Source organism: Panulirus ornatus, chromosome 9 (assembly GCF_036320965.1).
Source record: "Panulirus ornatus isolate Po-2019 chromosome 9, ASM3632096v1, whole genome shotgun sequence".
NCBI lineage: Eukaryota > Metazoa > Arthropoda > Malacostraca > Decapoda > Palinuridae > Panulirus > Panulirus ornatus.
The window spans coordinates 52,200,454-52,217,885 of record NC_092232.1 but is presented as its reverse complement, the minus strand read 5'-3'; the positions used below and the strand labels follow the sequence as shown (position 1 = coordinate 52,217,885).

Below are 17,432 nucleotides of genomic sequence, written 5' to 3'. Positions count from 1 at the left end.
TTGAAAAGAATGTTGTAACAGAATATGAATTTTCTTCATATCTGTTGTAATAGAATATGAATTTTCTTCATATCTGTTGCAGTTGCAAAAACTTTGTATTACTCAACAAATTTCTACCCTAACTCTTGGATGTTGCTCTAGTGAAATGTTTTTCTGTGAGCCATCAAGTGCAGGGACCCAAGGTGCAGTGTGATGTTCCTCATCATTTTCACTATTTTTCAGACAATTTTTTTTGTTTAGATGTCTTCTAGAAAGATCTGTCTTAAGAGCTCCTTTAGTCTGGCACTGAGTAAATCTCATCATTTTTCTTGTAGCCCAAATAAAACATTAAGATGATATGTATCTGACTTACATTTAAGGATATTAACTTGACTTAAAATTGAAGGTTGTCTGTGATAAAGATTTTTTTGAGATAGAATATTTTCCCTCTTAGGCTCATTCCTCTGTTTTTAATGCTACCTCATTAACATGGGAAATAGCAAATATGTATGAAAAAGAAATAGTTATAGGTGAAGGATATGTGTTTTTACTGTAACCCACATTAAGGGACAAAAAGTTAGAGCAATGAGACTTTTAGTAACTCTTCTTGTTTTCATTAGTTATTTCATGGATTACCTTTACACTTTTGTTGCATCTGCAATGCTTTCCTTTACATTTGCATGATCCATGTTCCACATGATTTGTGGTAGTGGATACTGGATGCAAATGATGTGTTCAGTTTCAAATTTCTTTGGGAACTTGCTTGTTGATTACTATGCATGCCATGTCCTTTACTGTTCTTGGATAGGATGTATTACTGAGTTTAGCAACATCCTTGAAAACAAAAGGAGCAGACATTTACCTAAAAAGGAGAGAAACTCTTTGTCATTCTCCACAATGGAAGAAAGTTTTATCTATCAGTTCTTTCTAAGTTTAAGCCACTAATTTAGTGAACTAAGTAGCCACCCAATCATAACCTCCGTAGTCATGAAATAAAGCAATTTTCCCCTAAACTTTTCAACAAAATAAACTGATTTCCATTATTATTATTGTAATACTGAGCACCAGGGGTGAAAAATTCTTGCTTAAAATATTTTGCAGGCTCAGAAATAGAATTTTGAGATGAATATGTGTTGATTTACAGATTTGTATTTTTCCTTTTTGTTTATTCCTTTGTTGTAAGATGTAGTTATATGAAACTTGAATTTTGTAGTTGTCTGGCTGGCTTGCAGAATTCATCTGGATAGTATTGGATATTTAAAAACTCCATGATCCATTGCATCCCTCAGTCATTTTATTTCTACCACATCCGTCCTCCTTTCTTTTACATTCAACGCCCAAGACTTGCATTCATATGACACTCATCAGATTATAGGTTATGCTTTCAGACATAACCATCTTTGCCTTTACAGACACAAATCTTTCCTTTTCAGACATAACCATCTTTGACTTTGCAGACACAAGTATTTCCTTTTATCCCCCCCAAGTTAACACACCAAGGACCTACAGCCCCTCTTCCACCTTTTTTGTCATCGTCAGACAGCAACTGATTCATGATCCATGCCCCACTACCCTAAGCATACTGTAGACCTGCCCCTTCCTCAAAATCCTCACATTATTCACTCTAACCACCTTCTCCACGAACAATTTAGATAGTTTTGGTGTCTGAACATCCCTGATGCAGGACCACGTTCACTGGAAACTACCCACCTTTTTCCCATCCTACTTGCATACATAACTTAGACTCCCAGTAAAACCCCATGTTTCATTTAGCAGTTTTCCAATTAACCCATTTATTCATAACTCCTTCCCATGTTGCATACAGTTTCTCCAGACCCTTGAATGTCACATACAAGCCATAACTCCTTATATTGCAAACAGTTTCTCCAGATCTTTAAATGCCACATACAAGCATCTCTCTTTCTCCATGTATTTCTCACACTTTGTAAATGATTATAGGTATGTGAACCTTTTACTAGTAATAAAGAGGGTCTGTAAATAAACTGAGAGGCAGTGTGCAACTGATTGTCCCTGTAAATATTGGGAATTGTGTCCCTGTAAATATTGGGAATTGAATAGATGAAGATAATGATAATATTTTATTAATGAATCTCCCAATGTTTATTGCAGAGACAAAAGGACCCTTGTGGTGTATTTCTGTTCTTCCCTAATGTCATTACTGCTGATATAGCTGCTGAACTGCTGAGAGTTGGAAAATGTGCTACTGAAATGAGATTAGGGAAGTAAGTCTTCCATACTTTGTGTATTATAACATTTCTCATTTCTCATTAATGTGTTAGATTATTATGTTAGGGTTAGGAAAATCACCACCTTCTCCTCCTATTAACAACCAGGCCCCAAAGACCTTTCCTTGGTTTTCCTAAGTTGCTTCATATGCATGTTAACCTCTGTATACTATGTCTGTGCAATTTAAACCTCTGTATACTATGTCAGTGCAATTTACTCTTATTGTAGTATGCTTTTAACACTGCATGTTCAGGTCCCGGGTACTCAAAAGATTTTTCATTCCATCCATCCATCTTTGATTTGGTTTCTTCCTTCTTCTCCCCACCTATGACACATATATCCTCTTTGTCAAAATCTCCTCCCCAAATAATTTCAGCACACCCATTATATCCATAGTATACCATCAAAAATATCTATTTTCACCTTCCTATATAGCAACTTCTTTTCCCACACATTCGTCACTACTTCCAGAGCCTTTATTTCCTCACTTATCTTATGACTTACCTCCAATCCCATTGTTTCATTCTTTTTCATGTCCACTCCCAGGTATCTAAAACACCTCATGTCCCCAACGTTTCCTTCATTCCAACTCACACCTGAACTGTCTCTTTGCACAGCTGAACCTGATGTCCTTGCTTTTATTCACTTGTAATCTCAAATTTTTCTTATTACAAACACTCCCAAATTCATGCCCCCAAATCTCCAGTTTTTAACTTGAATGTGCCACCAGTGCCATGTCATCAGGAAAACACAGCTGACTCGCTTTCCAGTCCCCTGTATTCCAATGGACTGCACACTTGCACCTCTCTCGAAGAATCTCGCATTTCCATCCCTTGACACCCTATACATAAACAAACAACCAGGTTAAGATCACACACTCTTGCCACAGAGCAACCTTCACTTGGAACTGCTTACTATCCATTCTTTCCACTCTTACACCCATGATAGAAACTTTTCACTGCTTCTAAAAGCTTTCTTCCCACACTAACTGCACTTAAGACCTACCAAAAGGTATATCTATCACCCCTCTCATATGCTTTCTCCAGATCCATAAATGCCACCTACAAATTCTTCTCTTTCTCACACATTCTTCAAAGCACACTTTTCCTTCCCAGTCTAAATGAATAAAAAAATGAAAAAAAAATTGGTTGTAGGCAACCATTTGGCTGAAAATACACAGTTAAGGTATTACAGATATACAGATGCTCTGTTCATGCCTGCACCCTCTCAGTCATTACTCTCCCATACAACTCACCAGGTACACTCAACAAACTTGTACCCCTTTGCCCTTATACAGTGGCACTATATGTGCACTCTGTCAATCCTCAGGCTTGATATAAATTGGTTTACTTTTTTTAACAAAAACATAATTATTGAGTAGTAGAAGACAGTTCAGCAATAAAATAGCTTAGACATTCCACATGATATGTTGTGTTAATGGTAATGTTACATTGTCTTTCAGAATGTGCTATATGAATTTTGCAACAGAAGGTGAAGCTGCACAGAAGAAAAAAGAATTGGCAGAAATTTATTTTGAGGGAGTGAAGCTACATGTCGATTCTGCCTATAAGCAACGGTTTGTAAACTTTGAATACCTTCCTCTTTTTGGTAACAGTTCATTAGCAATAGTTTTGAAGTCTTATGTGATATTATTTGTCAGAGTTTTGTTACCATGGTTCATATGGGTTGCTTATACATATTAAATGATACAATATCTACATGAACTCAAAATGAAGTTCACAACAGCAAAATATGGTTGTAAGCTGAACCAATGAATTTCTGTATGTTGTTTATAGGATTCTTTGTTGGGGCAGACATATTGCATATATTAGTAGTAAACCAAAAGACAGTTGTAAGATGAAAAAAGAAAAAAAAAAAAGGATCACTATTGAAGTGTTTAACATAAACATCTATATAAGCTTTACAGCTGATAAAACTCTTAGTGACTCTTAGTTGCAGGACACTGACATACTTTCCTCCATAGTTCATGTTAATGGCCTCTTTTTTTTTTAACATATATTTCAAATGTGTTCCAGTAGCATAGTGAGTAGAGTGCTTGACCATTAACCTTAAAGAAAGTAGGTTTGAAACCAGCGTATTCCTCTTTCAGGAAGTGTGCCCTCACATCTAATGGGTACCTGGTCCACGTGGCTGGTGAATCAAAGGCAGTCAGATGTACAGTAGACTCCTAAAGATTTGCTAGGTTAGGTTCTTGAGCTTATCATGAATTTTCAGATTGCTCTGTTAAGAAAGGTCTCTCATTATTAGCTAATCTGAGATCTTTATTAGCCAAACTGGGAGAGAGGGAAGACAAGATAGAAATAGAGGGTGTGAACATATCCTGGTATTCATGGCTGTAGAATCTTTGTATGAAGACTAGATATTGTAAACAATTGATGCTAACCTAACATCACCAGCCCCAGCAAATTAAGGGTTAAACATTTTAGATATAAGATGTAATATTAAATGAATTGAAGGATTAAAGTTAAAAATGGAATGCAAATGAAATGAATGTGGTTGCATTTAAAAGTGGAGAACCTTAGTTATGTGTCGGAAAGTGTTGTGTAACTCACACTTTTGTGTGCTATTGATAGTGAATTTATGATTGTTATTATTAGTAGGATGATTTAGGTGATTTTTCTAAGAAGTGGTTGTGGAGTTGAAGAGTAGAGTAAGGAATGATGAAAACAAGAAAATGATAGTGATATGAAAGGAATGGTTGACAAAGTAAAAGGTGGATCCCTGAGATAGTATGAGTGCATGAGACTGTATATTAGGAGAAGATCCCAAGAAATTGGTTGAGTGAAATGAATTGGAGCAGATAGGTAATAAAATAGTGAATTAGGAGGACAGAGTGAGGAAGTGCCTGTTTGAGATAGGTTCCTTGTTAAAGAAATTGTAGAAATATCCAGAGACCATGGTATGTGTGAAAAAGGGTTTTTATGGCATATCTCTAATTTGTAGAAAGTATAAGGTTTGCGGCAGGGGTGTGTGATGTCTCCATGGTTGTTTAATTTGTTTATGGATGGGGTTGTTAGGGAGGTGAATGCAAGAGTTTTGGAGAGAGGGGCAAGTATGAAGTCTGTTGGGGATGAGAGAGCTTGGGAAGTGAGTCAGTTGTTGTTCGCTGATGATACAGCGCTGGTGGCTGATTCATGTGAGAAACTGCAGAAGCTGGTGACTGAGTTTGGTAAAGTGTGTGAAAGAAGAAAGTTAAGAGTAAATGTGAATAAGAGCAAGGTTATTAGGTACAGTAGGGTTGAGGGTCAAGTCAATTGGGAGGTGAGTTTGAATGGAGAAAAACTGGAGGAAGTGAAGTGTTTTAGATATCTGGGAGTGGATCTGGCAGCGGATGGAACCATGGAAGCGGAAGTGGATCATAGGGTGGGGGAGGGGGCGAAAATTCTGGGAGCCTTGAAGAATGTGTGGAAGTCGAGAACATTATCTCGGAAAGCAAAAATGGGTATGTTTGAAGGAATAGTGGTTCCAACAATGTTGTATGGTTGCGAGGCGTGGGCTATGGATAGAGTTGTGCGCAGGAGGATGGATGTGCTGGAAATGAGATGTTTGAGGACAATGTGTGGTGTGAGGTGGTTTGATCGAGTAAGTAACGTAAGGGTAAGAGAGATGTGTGGAAATAAAAAGAGCGTGGTTGAGAGAGCAGAAGAGGGTGTTTTGAAATGGTTTGGGCACATGGAGAGAATGAGTGAGGAAAGATTGACCAAGAGGATATATGTGTCGGAGGTGGAGGGAACGAGGAGAAGAGGGAGACCAAATTGGAGGTGGAAAGATGGAGTGAAAAAGATTTTGTGTGATCGGGGCCTGAACATGCAGGAGGGTGAAAGGAGGGCAAGGAATAGAGTGAATTGGAGTGATGTGGTATACCGGGGTTGATGTGCTGTCAGTGGATTGAATCAGGGCATTTGAAGCGTCTGGGGTAAACCATGGAAAGCTGTGTAGGTATGTATATTTGCGTGTGTGGACGTATGTATATACATGTGTATGGGGATGGGTTGGGCCATTTCTTTCGTCTGTTTCCTTGCGCTACCTCGCAAACGCGGGAGACAGCGACAAAGCAAAAAAAAAATAAAAAATAAACATTTATACATTTTTCCTAAAGGGCGAGAAGAGAAGCCAGATATAGGGTAAAGGTAGTGGATAAGGAGCTTTAAAAAGATTAGGACTTGTTGAGAGTGGATGTTTGTAAGTTAAAGCAGTAGAAAGATAAAGGGAATAAAGTATATGAAAAGAAACCATATGGTCCAGATATTAGAGTGCTGTTAATTCAAGAGCTATTCCTTAAAGATGTTTGGAAGTTTATTGATAAAGATGTAATGTTTTTGTTTGGTTGGAGTTAAGAAAGTCTTTGTTTTAGAGAGAAAATGAACAAGGAAATGGCTAAAACAGTATAGGAGTTAGAAATGGTTTGGTTTATATGTAGGTGGATGCAAAAGGGAGGGTTGAGGATCATAAGGCATATCATTCTTTCAGTGAGAAACAGATCTTCATAAGAAACTAGAATAGAGCCTTTGATTTTCAAAAATGCAAAAGTAATTCATGGAGTCGTAATTGTTTTGATTTTTCTCTTTTTCAAAGTAAATGATTACTCCTGTAACATTTTTCTAATTTTTCAGGGATTCTAGCAAGCAAAACTCCAGTGAAGACACAGAGGCAGCAGCATCAGAGAACAAGGAAGTAAGTTAATGATTAGTAGCAACTAGTTAGAATGGTTATGATAAAGCATGAGTGTAATTTTGGGAAGTAGACAGTGCTGGTTGCTAGTTAAATCATGTGAACAGCAGGACATTGAGAACCATTGAGCTGTTATTACTTTAACTCTGTTCCTTTGTAATTATCTGAATTATCTTGTAATCATCATATTAATTCATAGAGGAGTCATCATAATTTCAAGGTTATGTAATTTCTAGGTCATGTCGTTTCAATGAATTACGTATGACAGCTTGTGTATGGATGTGAGCGGATATGGCCTTTCTTTGTCTTTCCTGATGCTACCTCACTGATGCAAGGGGTGGTGATTGGATGAGGGGAAGAGAAGAAATGTATTTGTTATCTTCTTTCTTTTCCTTCATGCATTTGTGCTGTTTCCTACGGGGCAGGGTGGCATTGGGAATGGATGAAGGCGAGCAAGAATAAATATGTACATGTGTACATGAAGTGAGGAGAATATGTACATGTGTACATGAAGTGAGGAGGAGATGGAGTGAGTGTTTTGAAGGTTTGATGATAGAGTGGCAGATATGGGGTGCTTTGGTCAGGATGGTTTGTGATGATGTGGGAAATGGCAATCAAGTATGAAAAGAAAATCTTTCATCAATCTTTCATTATAGATATTGATTATTTCCTAGACTAGATGTTATCTATAGTAAACTTCTTGATTGTTCATATCATCTGATGAATGTATCCATGACCTTGTAAAGATGATATGCTAAAGTTACCTGATTTGAGTGAAAGGGATATGTTTATGAACTTGTGGACTTATGCCTACCAAGCAGTTGGCATTCCCCTTATTGATATGTGCATCAGAACCTTTTAATCCTTCTTCCCCCAACAGATTGCATATCTGCTCCTTGCTCCAAGACTCTTATATTCATGTGTATCACCACCATATATGAATTAAACAGCCATGGTGACATCACACACCCCTGATGTAGACCAACCCTCCCCTAGAACCAACCACTCACCTTCCTCTCTTCCTACTTGCAAATGTGCCATATTCTCTAAATAAAGATTTTTCAGTGCTTTTAGCAGCTTTCTTCCCAAACCATATTTTAAAAACACCTTCCACTGAGCATCTTTATCATCCCCATCATATGCCTTCCTGAAATCCATAAATGGCACATGCAGGTCCTTGTGTTTGTCTATTTCGTGCACACATTTGTAAGAGCAAACTCCTGATCCACACATCCTCTACCACTTTTGAAGCCAAATTGTTTTTCCCCAGTCAGAAATTCTGTCCATGCCATGACCATATCAGTCACCATTCTTTTATGCAATTTACTATTTACACTCAAGAAGCATCTACCTCTGTAATTTGAATAATCACCATTGCCCCACTTGCCTTTATGCAGTGGCACTATACAGGCATTCTGGCAATCCTCATGTACCTCACTATGGGCCATACATACACTGAAAATCCAAAATGATCACTCAGAAACTAAACCCAATCCTATTCCAACCACATATCAACACTTCATATTATACAGCACTTTCACCAACTCCTCTTCTTACCAAACCATTATTCCTGAATATCTCACTTCATATACCTCCATGTTCAAAACACCCCACATTTACACCTTATCATCAGACATGAATAACAACCCCTCAGAATGCTCAATCCATGTCTTCTTCACCTCATTTCTGCCTGTTACCACTTCTCAGTTTGCCCTCTTCACCTATGTTCCCGTTAGATTTCTTGTTTTTTTCCCCAGTATTAACCTCCTAAAACATTTTCTTACTTTCCCCTAAGTTTGATTATACTAACCCACCTCAACTCTCAAGTGTGTTTTAATTAATCTAGGACACTTATGTTTGAGAAAAATGCAGATATATAAAAACAGTTGTTCATTTAATATCACTAAATAACAGAAAGTTCTTAGACATCCTTTGATTAGTAAAATGGAAAAAAAATGTCCAGTTGTATGGAATCCTATATCAGATACAGATATATGAATGCTCACATGTCATCTTTGTAGAGGCTCTTTTTGTAAATTGTCTCATGCAAAATGGGTGAATACACCTAATCAGCACGTTCCATTTGATTTAATATGTATTCTTAGAAAAAGTGTATCATAATCATCATGTAGCAGAATCCATTTTTCCTACATAGGACTTAGTAGGATAAGAGGTTACATATCTGGAGAGACCTCTCATCATAATTTTTTCCTGAAAGTTTGAATGACATGCCATAAAATAGTATAATGCCTTTACCTTATTAATCAAAATATGTAGATGAATATGTAAGAATTTTTTTTTTAGTACAAATACAGTTCAGTAAATATAGGCATGTTGAGTTTAATCATCTGTGGACACTCCATATTTGCTCCATGTTCATCATGACTTCTTTATAAAGGTATGAGTAACCTTTGCATCTGTTAGTGTCATGTTGGAAGAATTCTGCCCTAAAGTATTTGACAAGATTTTTAACTTTACCTTCAAGCTGATGCTTTACCTGTTCCTCCTCATTCCACAAGCAGAAGACTCACTTTCACCCTTACAGTTGTAGGAATTTCAGGAGATTATATGCAAAGTATCAAGAAAAGAATGCAGGTCATATGACCATCATAAGTCACTTGTATGGATGCTGCACTCACTAGCAAACAGTTACTTGGTAGGGCTAATAAGTGCTGTTGCTGTTCATGTTTTTGGGAAATGTTTTTGATTTCATTCTGCATCTATATTAGTTATTTTTTTCATGAACCTCTTATGTGTGAAACACCAGTTATTTAAGCATTGGATACCATTATGGGGTGTACACTTTTTTTTTTTTCTGTAGTGGAAGTGAGAAAAAAGGGGCTTTCAGAGGTTTTGGGAAAGCCTTCCTGTTTTTGTTTCTATACTACTTTATTAGGTCCACTGTATGCAAATCCCCTGTATGTGCATTTTTCCAGGAACGCATCCCCCGTGCAAAGCGAGGAAGAGGTCTTGTAAAATCAGTACAGAGGGAGAAAGATCCTTGTGGCATATTCCTCTTCTTCAAAAGTATCATCAAAGCCAGTCTTGCTGCAAAGTTGTTGTTGGTTGGGAAAAGTGCCTCCCAAATAAGATTTGGCAGGTGAGTTGGTAGATTAAAGGACAAATCAGTGTATAATGTTAGTTACATGGAATTGATTACAGTGTCTTTCTCTTTATTTATTTTCCATGTTCATGTAGCTTTTTTTTCTCATTGTTACCAAAAAACTTGAGAAGAAATGATGGTAAGTGAATGTACAGTTACTGTTTTTAACTGTATATACTCTCTCAGAAGCAAAAATCAAGGTAATATTTATAGAATAGGGAAAAGAAGTAGTATGTTTGAGGAAAGAAACCTGGATGTACTGGCTCCGAGTGAAACAGAGCTCAAGGGAAAAGGGGATGAATGGTTTGGAAATGTCTTGGGAGTAAAGTCGTGGGTTGGGGAGGACAAGAGTTAAGGAAGGAGTAGCTTTGCTCTTGAAGGAGGAGTTGTAGGAGTATTGAAAGGTGTAAGGAAGTGAATTCCACAGCGAAGTGGGTAAAAATGAAAGTGGATGGTGAAAGATGGGCGATTATTGGTGCTTATCCACTTGGCCATGAGAAGAGAAATCATGAGAGGTAAGTGTCTTTAGAGCAGCTGAGTGAGTTTGTTTGCAGTTTTACTGTAAGACACCGGGTATGAGTGATAGGTGATTTTAATGCAAAGTGAAGTGATATGGCATTTGAGGACATAATTGGTAGGCATAGGGTATTCATCATAATGAATGGAAATGGTGAAGAGCATGTGGAGTTGTGTGCTGAAAAAGGACAGGTGACTGGGAATCCCTGGTTTAAAAAGAGGGACATACACAAGTATACATATGTGAGTAAGAAAGGTAGTCAGGGGGCATTCCTGGATTACAGGTGCTGAGAGGGACAGTTGGTGGGATGTCTGATCACTATCTTGTGGAAGCATGGATGAAGATTTTTAGAGGTGTTAGGAAAAGAGGAAATAGTATTGGTGAAAAGACAGTGGTAAAAGTAAGTGAACTTGGAAAAGATGCTTGTATGAAGAAATACCTGGAGAAATTGAATGTAGAATGGCAAAAGATGAGAGTAAATGTGAAATATTTATTTGTCTCAAATAATATCATGATCCATGAAAATAGTCCACTTAACTGGACTTGTCAGTTAAGGTATACTTATTTATCAAAGCACTTTTAAAGAATTAGTAAATTATGGTTAAACACACCATGAAACCAATTTAAGAAGGTAGAACAAGGGAACTAAGACAGTTCAGGAGTTGCATTACTAGCACTCTATGGTTGTAAGCCCATTTCTGCTATGTAGCTGCTGATCATGGAGTCCAAATGTAAGTCCCTAATCATCATTGTCATATTCTTTGAAATTACTACTTTTCATCAAAATTGCCTCTGTTTCTTCCTATGTTCCTGCATGTATATGTTTGAGATTGCTGGATGCATGGATGTCACTTCCAGTTGCCAGATGCACTCTCTTATAAGGGTCCTTCTGCCATGGTGTTCATATGCTGACTGATAGATGGAAATTTCTGAGAATGATTTAGTCGTGCTGTTGAAATATGATACCATTATTATGGCTCTTGGTTGCTTTAGGATTTTTGGAACTGGGTGGGAAACATCATCATGTATTTCATGTGTACAGGACTCATGTACCAATGTACAACGTACGTATGTAGGACTGAAAAGGTTAAGCATTTAGGCAAGTTAACATGGAAGTGTATGACAGGTATGCAGCAGAAAGTTGATACATAACTCAGTTCACATTTTAGAATTACTTCAGGAATTATTTGTTAATGGTGAATGACAGTAATGATAATGATATACATACTACTTTTTCCAGGATGTGTCATATGAACTTTTCAACAGAAGATGAAGCTGAAAAGATGAAAAGGCAGTTAGCAGAAATGGATTTTGATGGCCTCAAGCCACATATTGATTCTGCATATAAGCACCGTTACAGGTATATTATGAATTTTGCTTTTTGTATTCACTGACAGTAAGTCTTGTTCATCTATATCACTTTATTTACCAAGTGCCAGGAGTTATGATGATGATAAGTGTTACTAGTGTATTTCACGATGCACTTTTCCATTAATGGAACTTTACACGTGTTTTTTCAGAGATAATGGTATATCTTTAGAGATTGGGTTATGAAGGTCATAGGACATGGTCACTGAGAGTCTTGGAGAGATGAGCGAGTCATTTGTCGTTTGCTTATGACACAACGCTGATGGGGTAGATTCAAGTGAAAAACTATAAAAGTTGGTGACTGAGTTTAGAAGAGTGTGTGAAAGGAGGAAGTTAAGAGTAATTGTGAATATTAGTAAATGTGAATCAAAGTAATACTCTTAGGTTTAACAAGGTAGAGGGACCGGTTAGTTGGGATGTGAGTTGAAATGGAGACAAATTGATTAGGTTTAACAAGGTAAAGGGAAAGGTTAGTTGGGGTGTGAGTTGGAATGGAGTGAAACTGAAGGAGGAGAAATATTTTAAATATCAGAGAGTGGACATGGATGTAGTTGGAAGTGGAAGTATCATAGTGTGGATTGGGGAGCACTGAGGAAAGTGTGGAATGAGAGGTCGTTATCTTGGAGGGCATATATCGGTATGTTTGAAAGTATAGTGGTCCAATTATTATTATGTAGATGCAAAGCGGGGGCTATAGACAAGACTGTGTGGAGACAAGTGGCTTTGTTCAAAATGAAATGTTTGAGGACAATATGTGGTGTAAGGTGGTGTGTTGAGTAAGTAATGAAAGGGTAAGAGATATATGTATTGATAAAAAAGATTCTTATTGCCCAACCCACATGTGGACTGATGGCATTCTATCCTCAAACATAAAATCTTTTCTTGTCACACAACACAGCTCACAGTACTCATTCTTTGTAACTAAATTTTCCTGTGGTGAGTGCTATGCACTATCCCTGTGGTAGGAGCAATAGAAAGAAATTGTCAATAGGAACATTAGACAGCAGCATTAGGTACAAGTAGTCGTTAGGAGCATTAGGTAGAAAGAGTAGGTAGGATTATTAGGCAGGAACATTAGGTAGACACATTTTGTAGGAGTTGGTAGGAACATTAGCTAGGAGCCTCTGAAAACACTATGCTAGAGTTGCCCTCAGTCAGTGGCCTGTTGAAGATTGAGGCAATGGAGTTCAACAGTTATACAAGACTCTTGCCTTGGCCACCCTCTTGAGGGAGTTCCATAAGGGGAGTGGGTTGCAAATATATGTAGACTGAAGGTATAGTAGTCCCAGCGATATTGCATGATGTGACACTTGGGTATAGATAGAATATAGAGGAAGGTGGTTATATTGGAAATTAAATGTTTGAGGATGGCATGTAGTGTGAGAAGGATTGATTAACTAATAACTGGGTAAGAGATGTGTGGTAATTTGAATATGGTTAAGAGAGGTGAAGTGTGCTGAAATTTTTTAGAAATATGGAGAGAATGAGTGAGGAGAGGTTTACAAAGTGGATATATGTGTTAGAAGTGGAATGGGACTAGAAGGGGAAGACTGAAATGGGTATGGAGGGTTATAGTGAAAAAGATTTTGAGTGCTTCGGGCCTGAACATGATGGAGTGTGAAAGACATGTAAGGGATAGAGTTAATTGGAGTGATGTGGTATACAGGGGATGACACGCTGTCAGTTGACTTAATCAGGACATATGAAGCAGCCTTGAGAAACTACAGAAAGGTCTGAAGGGCCTGGTTGTGTATGGGGGCTATGGTTTTGGTGCATTACACCTGACAGCTAGAGAATGGATGAGTGAATGAGACCTCTTCTTCCTCAGTTCTTGATGCTACCTGGCTATTATAGGAAATGTTGTACAAATGTGAAAGAAAAAGAAAGTTTCATAGATAAATATGAATATCTGTCTGTCCATATCTCTGATACAAGATCCAAATGGAACTCCCTCAGGGGAGTGGCCACAGCAGTGGAGTCTCCATAACTAGTGAATGCCATTGCTGCTTCTTAGCCTTTAGTGCCTTTCCTTCAACAGGCCACTGGCAGAGGGCAACTCTTAGCACAGCTTTTACAGAGGCTGCTCCCTAATGTTCCTACTGACTACTTCTGTCTAATGTATCTACCTAATACTCCTACCAAATACTTCTTAATGATTCTACCCAATGCTCCTGTCTAAATGTTCCTACCTACTACCTCTATCTACTGTTCCAGTCATTCTTACAAAAGGCAGGGCTAATGCATAGTGGTCTCCACAGAAAAATCCAAAATTATTAAGAAAGATTTTTGTGAGGTAAGGGTTGTCAAGTGTTATGTGGGCGAGGCAGAAAGGAAAGGCCGATGCATGGGTTAGAGGAGTACAACTTGACAACACAAGTACTGGCTCATAATGCAACTGTCACTAATCCTCCTGATACCCAGGTGGGTAGTATGGGTAATATACCTCCGTGGTTGTTGGCTGTCTAGCAACTCCTATGTATAGTAGTGGAAATCATAACATGATAGCATAGTGATATGTGTATATATTATGCTATAAGGTGGTACACTTTGTGCATCTTTTGGTCTTTAGCCTGAGCGTTTATTCATTTGACAAGCTCACAACACATAAAAAAGTATCATATAGATATATCGATATGTATAATTTTCTTTAGAAAAAAAGATCTTCAAACAGTAACACAAGAAAAAAATAGGGTTTTAAAATTTATTGAAAAGTGATTGGAGTGGAGGAACACCAAATATCTGAGAGTAGCTACATTCGTTGGGTTAGTGATGAAAGATCTGTTCATATAGTGACCATGGGAACTTGAAAAACTGCAGTATGTCTTAGACCCATAAAAATCATTTTAGAATGCTGAGTTCAGTTTAAAATACTCAGCTGAGGTTAGCAGATGACACTAATGTGATGGTGAGCCAGTGACAGATATTGATTGTCTGAAACCTTGTGCTTCTTTACTGAACAGTGGGTTATTAATAAGCTAGACTTATAAGATTCCATTAGCATTTTCTCAACAGTGCACCCTTGCATGGGCAAATGTGATATGTTGTTATAGCTCACACTTTTAATGCAGAAAGAAATGTCTTCATAAGAATTACTACTATTTCATGCCATTTTCAGGGATTCCAACAGGCAGAGAAAGCGGACTTTGGAAAGGGATGCTGAAGTCTCACCTGTCAAAAAGATGAAAGTAAGTATACTGATTTACCATTTTCTCCCTTTATATATTATCATTTTACAAAAGGCTGAAAAGAATGTTTTGACATGAAAGAATATTAGTGACCGGTGATTTAAATGAAAAAGTTGTTAATGTTGGGGGCTTGGGGTACCTAGTTTGTGAATGAAAATGGTGAACAGCTTGTAGAGTTGGGTTCTGAAAAAGGGCTGGTGATCAGGAATACTTTGTTCAAAAAGTCTTATTTAAGTATATGTGGGTGAGCAGTGGTGATGAAAATGGGCAGTATTGGATGATGCACTAATTGATAAATGTGTAGAGGAGAGACTCGTACATGTGAATATGCTGAAAGGAGCATTTAGTTGGATGTCTGGTGGAGTTAAGGATAAAAAATTGTAGAGGCTTTAGGAAATGAGAAAATAATGATAGGAAGAGGGTTGAAAGTTAATGAGCGTAGAAAAGATGCCAGGAGATGTGAAGAGAGACTGAGTGTAGTAGACTGGGAAAAGGTGAGTATACAATGTCCACCATAAAAAAAAGTGTCTGCTCCCCCATAAATTTTCAAAAACAGTGTCGCACTTACATTTTAATACTTTTGTCATTTCTGGCAGACATTTAGGCATGGAATTAGCAAGGCTTTTGAAGTATTCTAGGTCCAAAGTATCTTGATCTCCAAATTGAGGCAAGGCACTGATGAAGTGTTGCAAGAAGCATCTGCCTAATCATGCATTCTGAGCTCCCAGTGAACTTAGAAATCTCATGTACCCAGATTTTCATGTTTTCAAGTGAGAATTCAGGCTTCCTACTCCTTAGAAAGGTAAGGGCCATCCATTTTGAAGCATAGGTGTGAGAAATACAGTGCCCAGAAGCAAAATTCCCAAAATGATGTGGCAGCCTTGAAGAGTAAGAAAAGAAAACTTTCTTCACTCAAGATAGCTTAAGGCACACTGAGGTGGGTTCCTGGTGCTCACATCATTAGAAACACTATTCTCAGTAACTAGATGTACAGTGATTTCACCTTGAGAGCATCATTTACTTTTATACTCAATAAACCTCAGCTGTGTATTGCCTCAGAAAATATTTGGGGGTGAACCGTGTTTTTTGTGGACACTGTAAGTGAAATTAGGGGATTGGGTAAGGAATGGGAGGTGGACCGGTGAGAAACAGTAGACATTGGTGGGACAAGGAAGTTAAGTTGCTAGTGAAAAGAGAGGAGCATAGGTGTTATTTGTAAAGGGGTGCAAGTGATTAGATGTACAAGATAAGCGGTGTTCCCGATGCACCTTTGAAGGCACTTATTTTGTTTTGCTTGTCTTTTTATATTTTTCTCTAAATCCTCTTCCTTCAAGAGAAAAGTAATGTAGGTTTGATAAACTGCAAAACCTTTTCTTTTATGGCAATGCGCTGCAAGCATTTTTCCAGGTCTTTTCTTTGCTGTCTATCCTTTTCCTCTTCAGTGAAAAATATTTCTGTCAGTTGTAACTGTTTTTGGTGAATACCTGTTATCTGCAGATTATTAGATGTATAAAACTGGGAAATATTGAGTCGATGATATCATGTATCAATCTGATTGGCCAGGAGTGGGCCTGAAACAAGTAGTGATGTCACCAGGTTAGGAAGATAGGAGGGGATGGGGAAAGCTACTGATTCCTCACCAGAAAGATACAGGTAAGAATGACATAATCTCCCCAGAAAACGTTTTACAGATTTTCAAAACCTGCTTTTTTTTTGTACTATTTATCTCTTCTGCTCTCTAACCTTCCACTCACTCACATCTATAAATGTAGCTGCTGTTTTGTCTGTCTGACTTTGTCTTGTCATTGTGGAGAAAATTTATTTGGACTTTTTAAGCTTTCTTTTTTCCTCAGATGAATGAAGAAAAGGGTGATGATGATGAAGACGAAAGTATCAAGGAGACAATGGAAGAAGAAAAGGAAGTTATCAATGGTGATGATAATGAATAAAAATCTAATACTGATATACTAGAGATTAATCATGATATATACTCAAAAACTATATTTTTTATTGCAGGCCGTGTATTATAGTGAACTTTATACTCGGTCATTCCATATCTAGTGGTTAACACTTATGTTATCCTAACACCTCCAGTTTTGAAGATTTTGAAGATATTTGATTAAAGGTTACAGTTGTATAGAAGTGAATGGAAACAATGTCAGCTTCCAATATCAAAATGTATCTCGTGAAATAAAGCACTGAATTTTTTTACTGTAGAACATCCCCGAGTAGTAACTTCGACTTTAAATAGCATCAGCATTTTTTGCAGCTAGAGTGTTGAATAGAATAAATTCTTCATAGTAAAGTACTCCTGTATATTCAATATAGATGGTAAAGTACT

General features: G+C 37.5%; 1 protein-coding gene across 12 annotated transcripts in view; it reads left to right on the top strand.

Moving 5' to 3' along the window:
* Positions 1-17,298, top strand: part of LOC139750426 (uncharacterized) — a 36,299-nt gene extending 19,001 nt beyond the window's left edge. For all 12 annotated transcript variants that reach the window (XM_071665221.1, XM_071665215.1, XM_071665220.1 and 9 more), the window contains 7 exons: positions 2,110-2,222; positions 3,689-3,802; positions 6,861-6,921; positions 9,855-10,018; positions 11,779-11,898; positions 15,022-15,091; positions 16,945-17,298. In XM_071665221.1, the coding sequence (XP_071521322.1) occupies positions 2,110-2,222; positions 3,689-3,802; positions 6,861-6,921; positions 9,855-10,018; positions 11,779-11,898; positions 15,022-15,091; positions 16,945-17,040 (738 nt within the window). In that variant the 3' untranslated portion in view covers positions 17,041-17,298. The remainder of the gene's footprint in view (positions 1-2,109; positions 2,223-3,688; positions 3,803-6,860; positions 6,922-9,854; positions 10,019-11,778; positions 11,899-15,021; positions 15,092-16,944) is intronic.
* Positions 17,299-17,432: the final 134 nt, after the last annotated feature.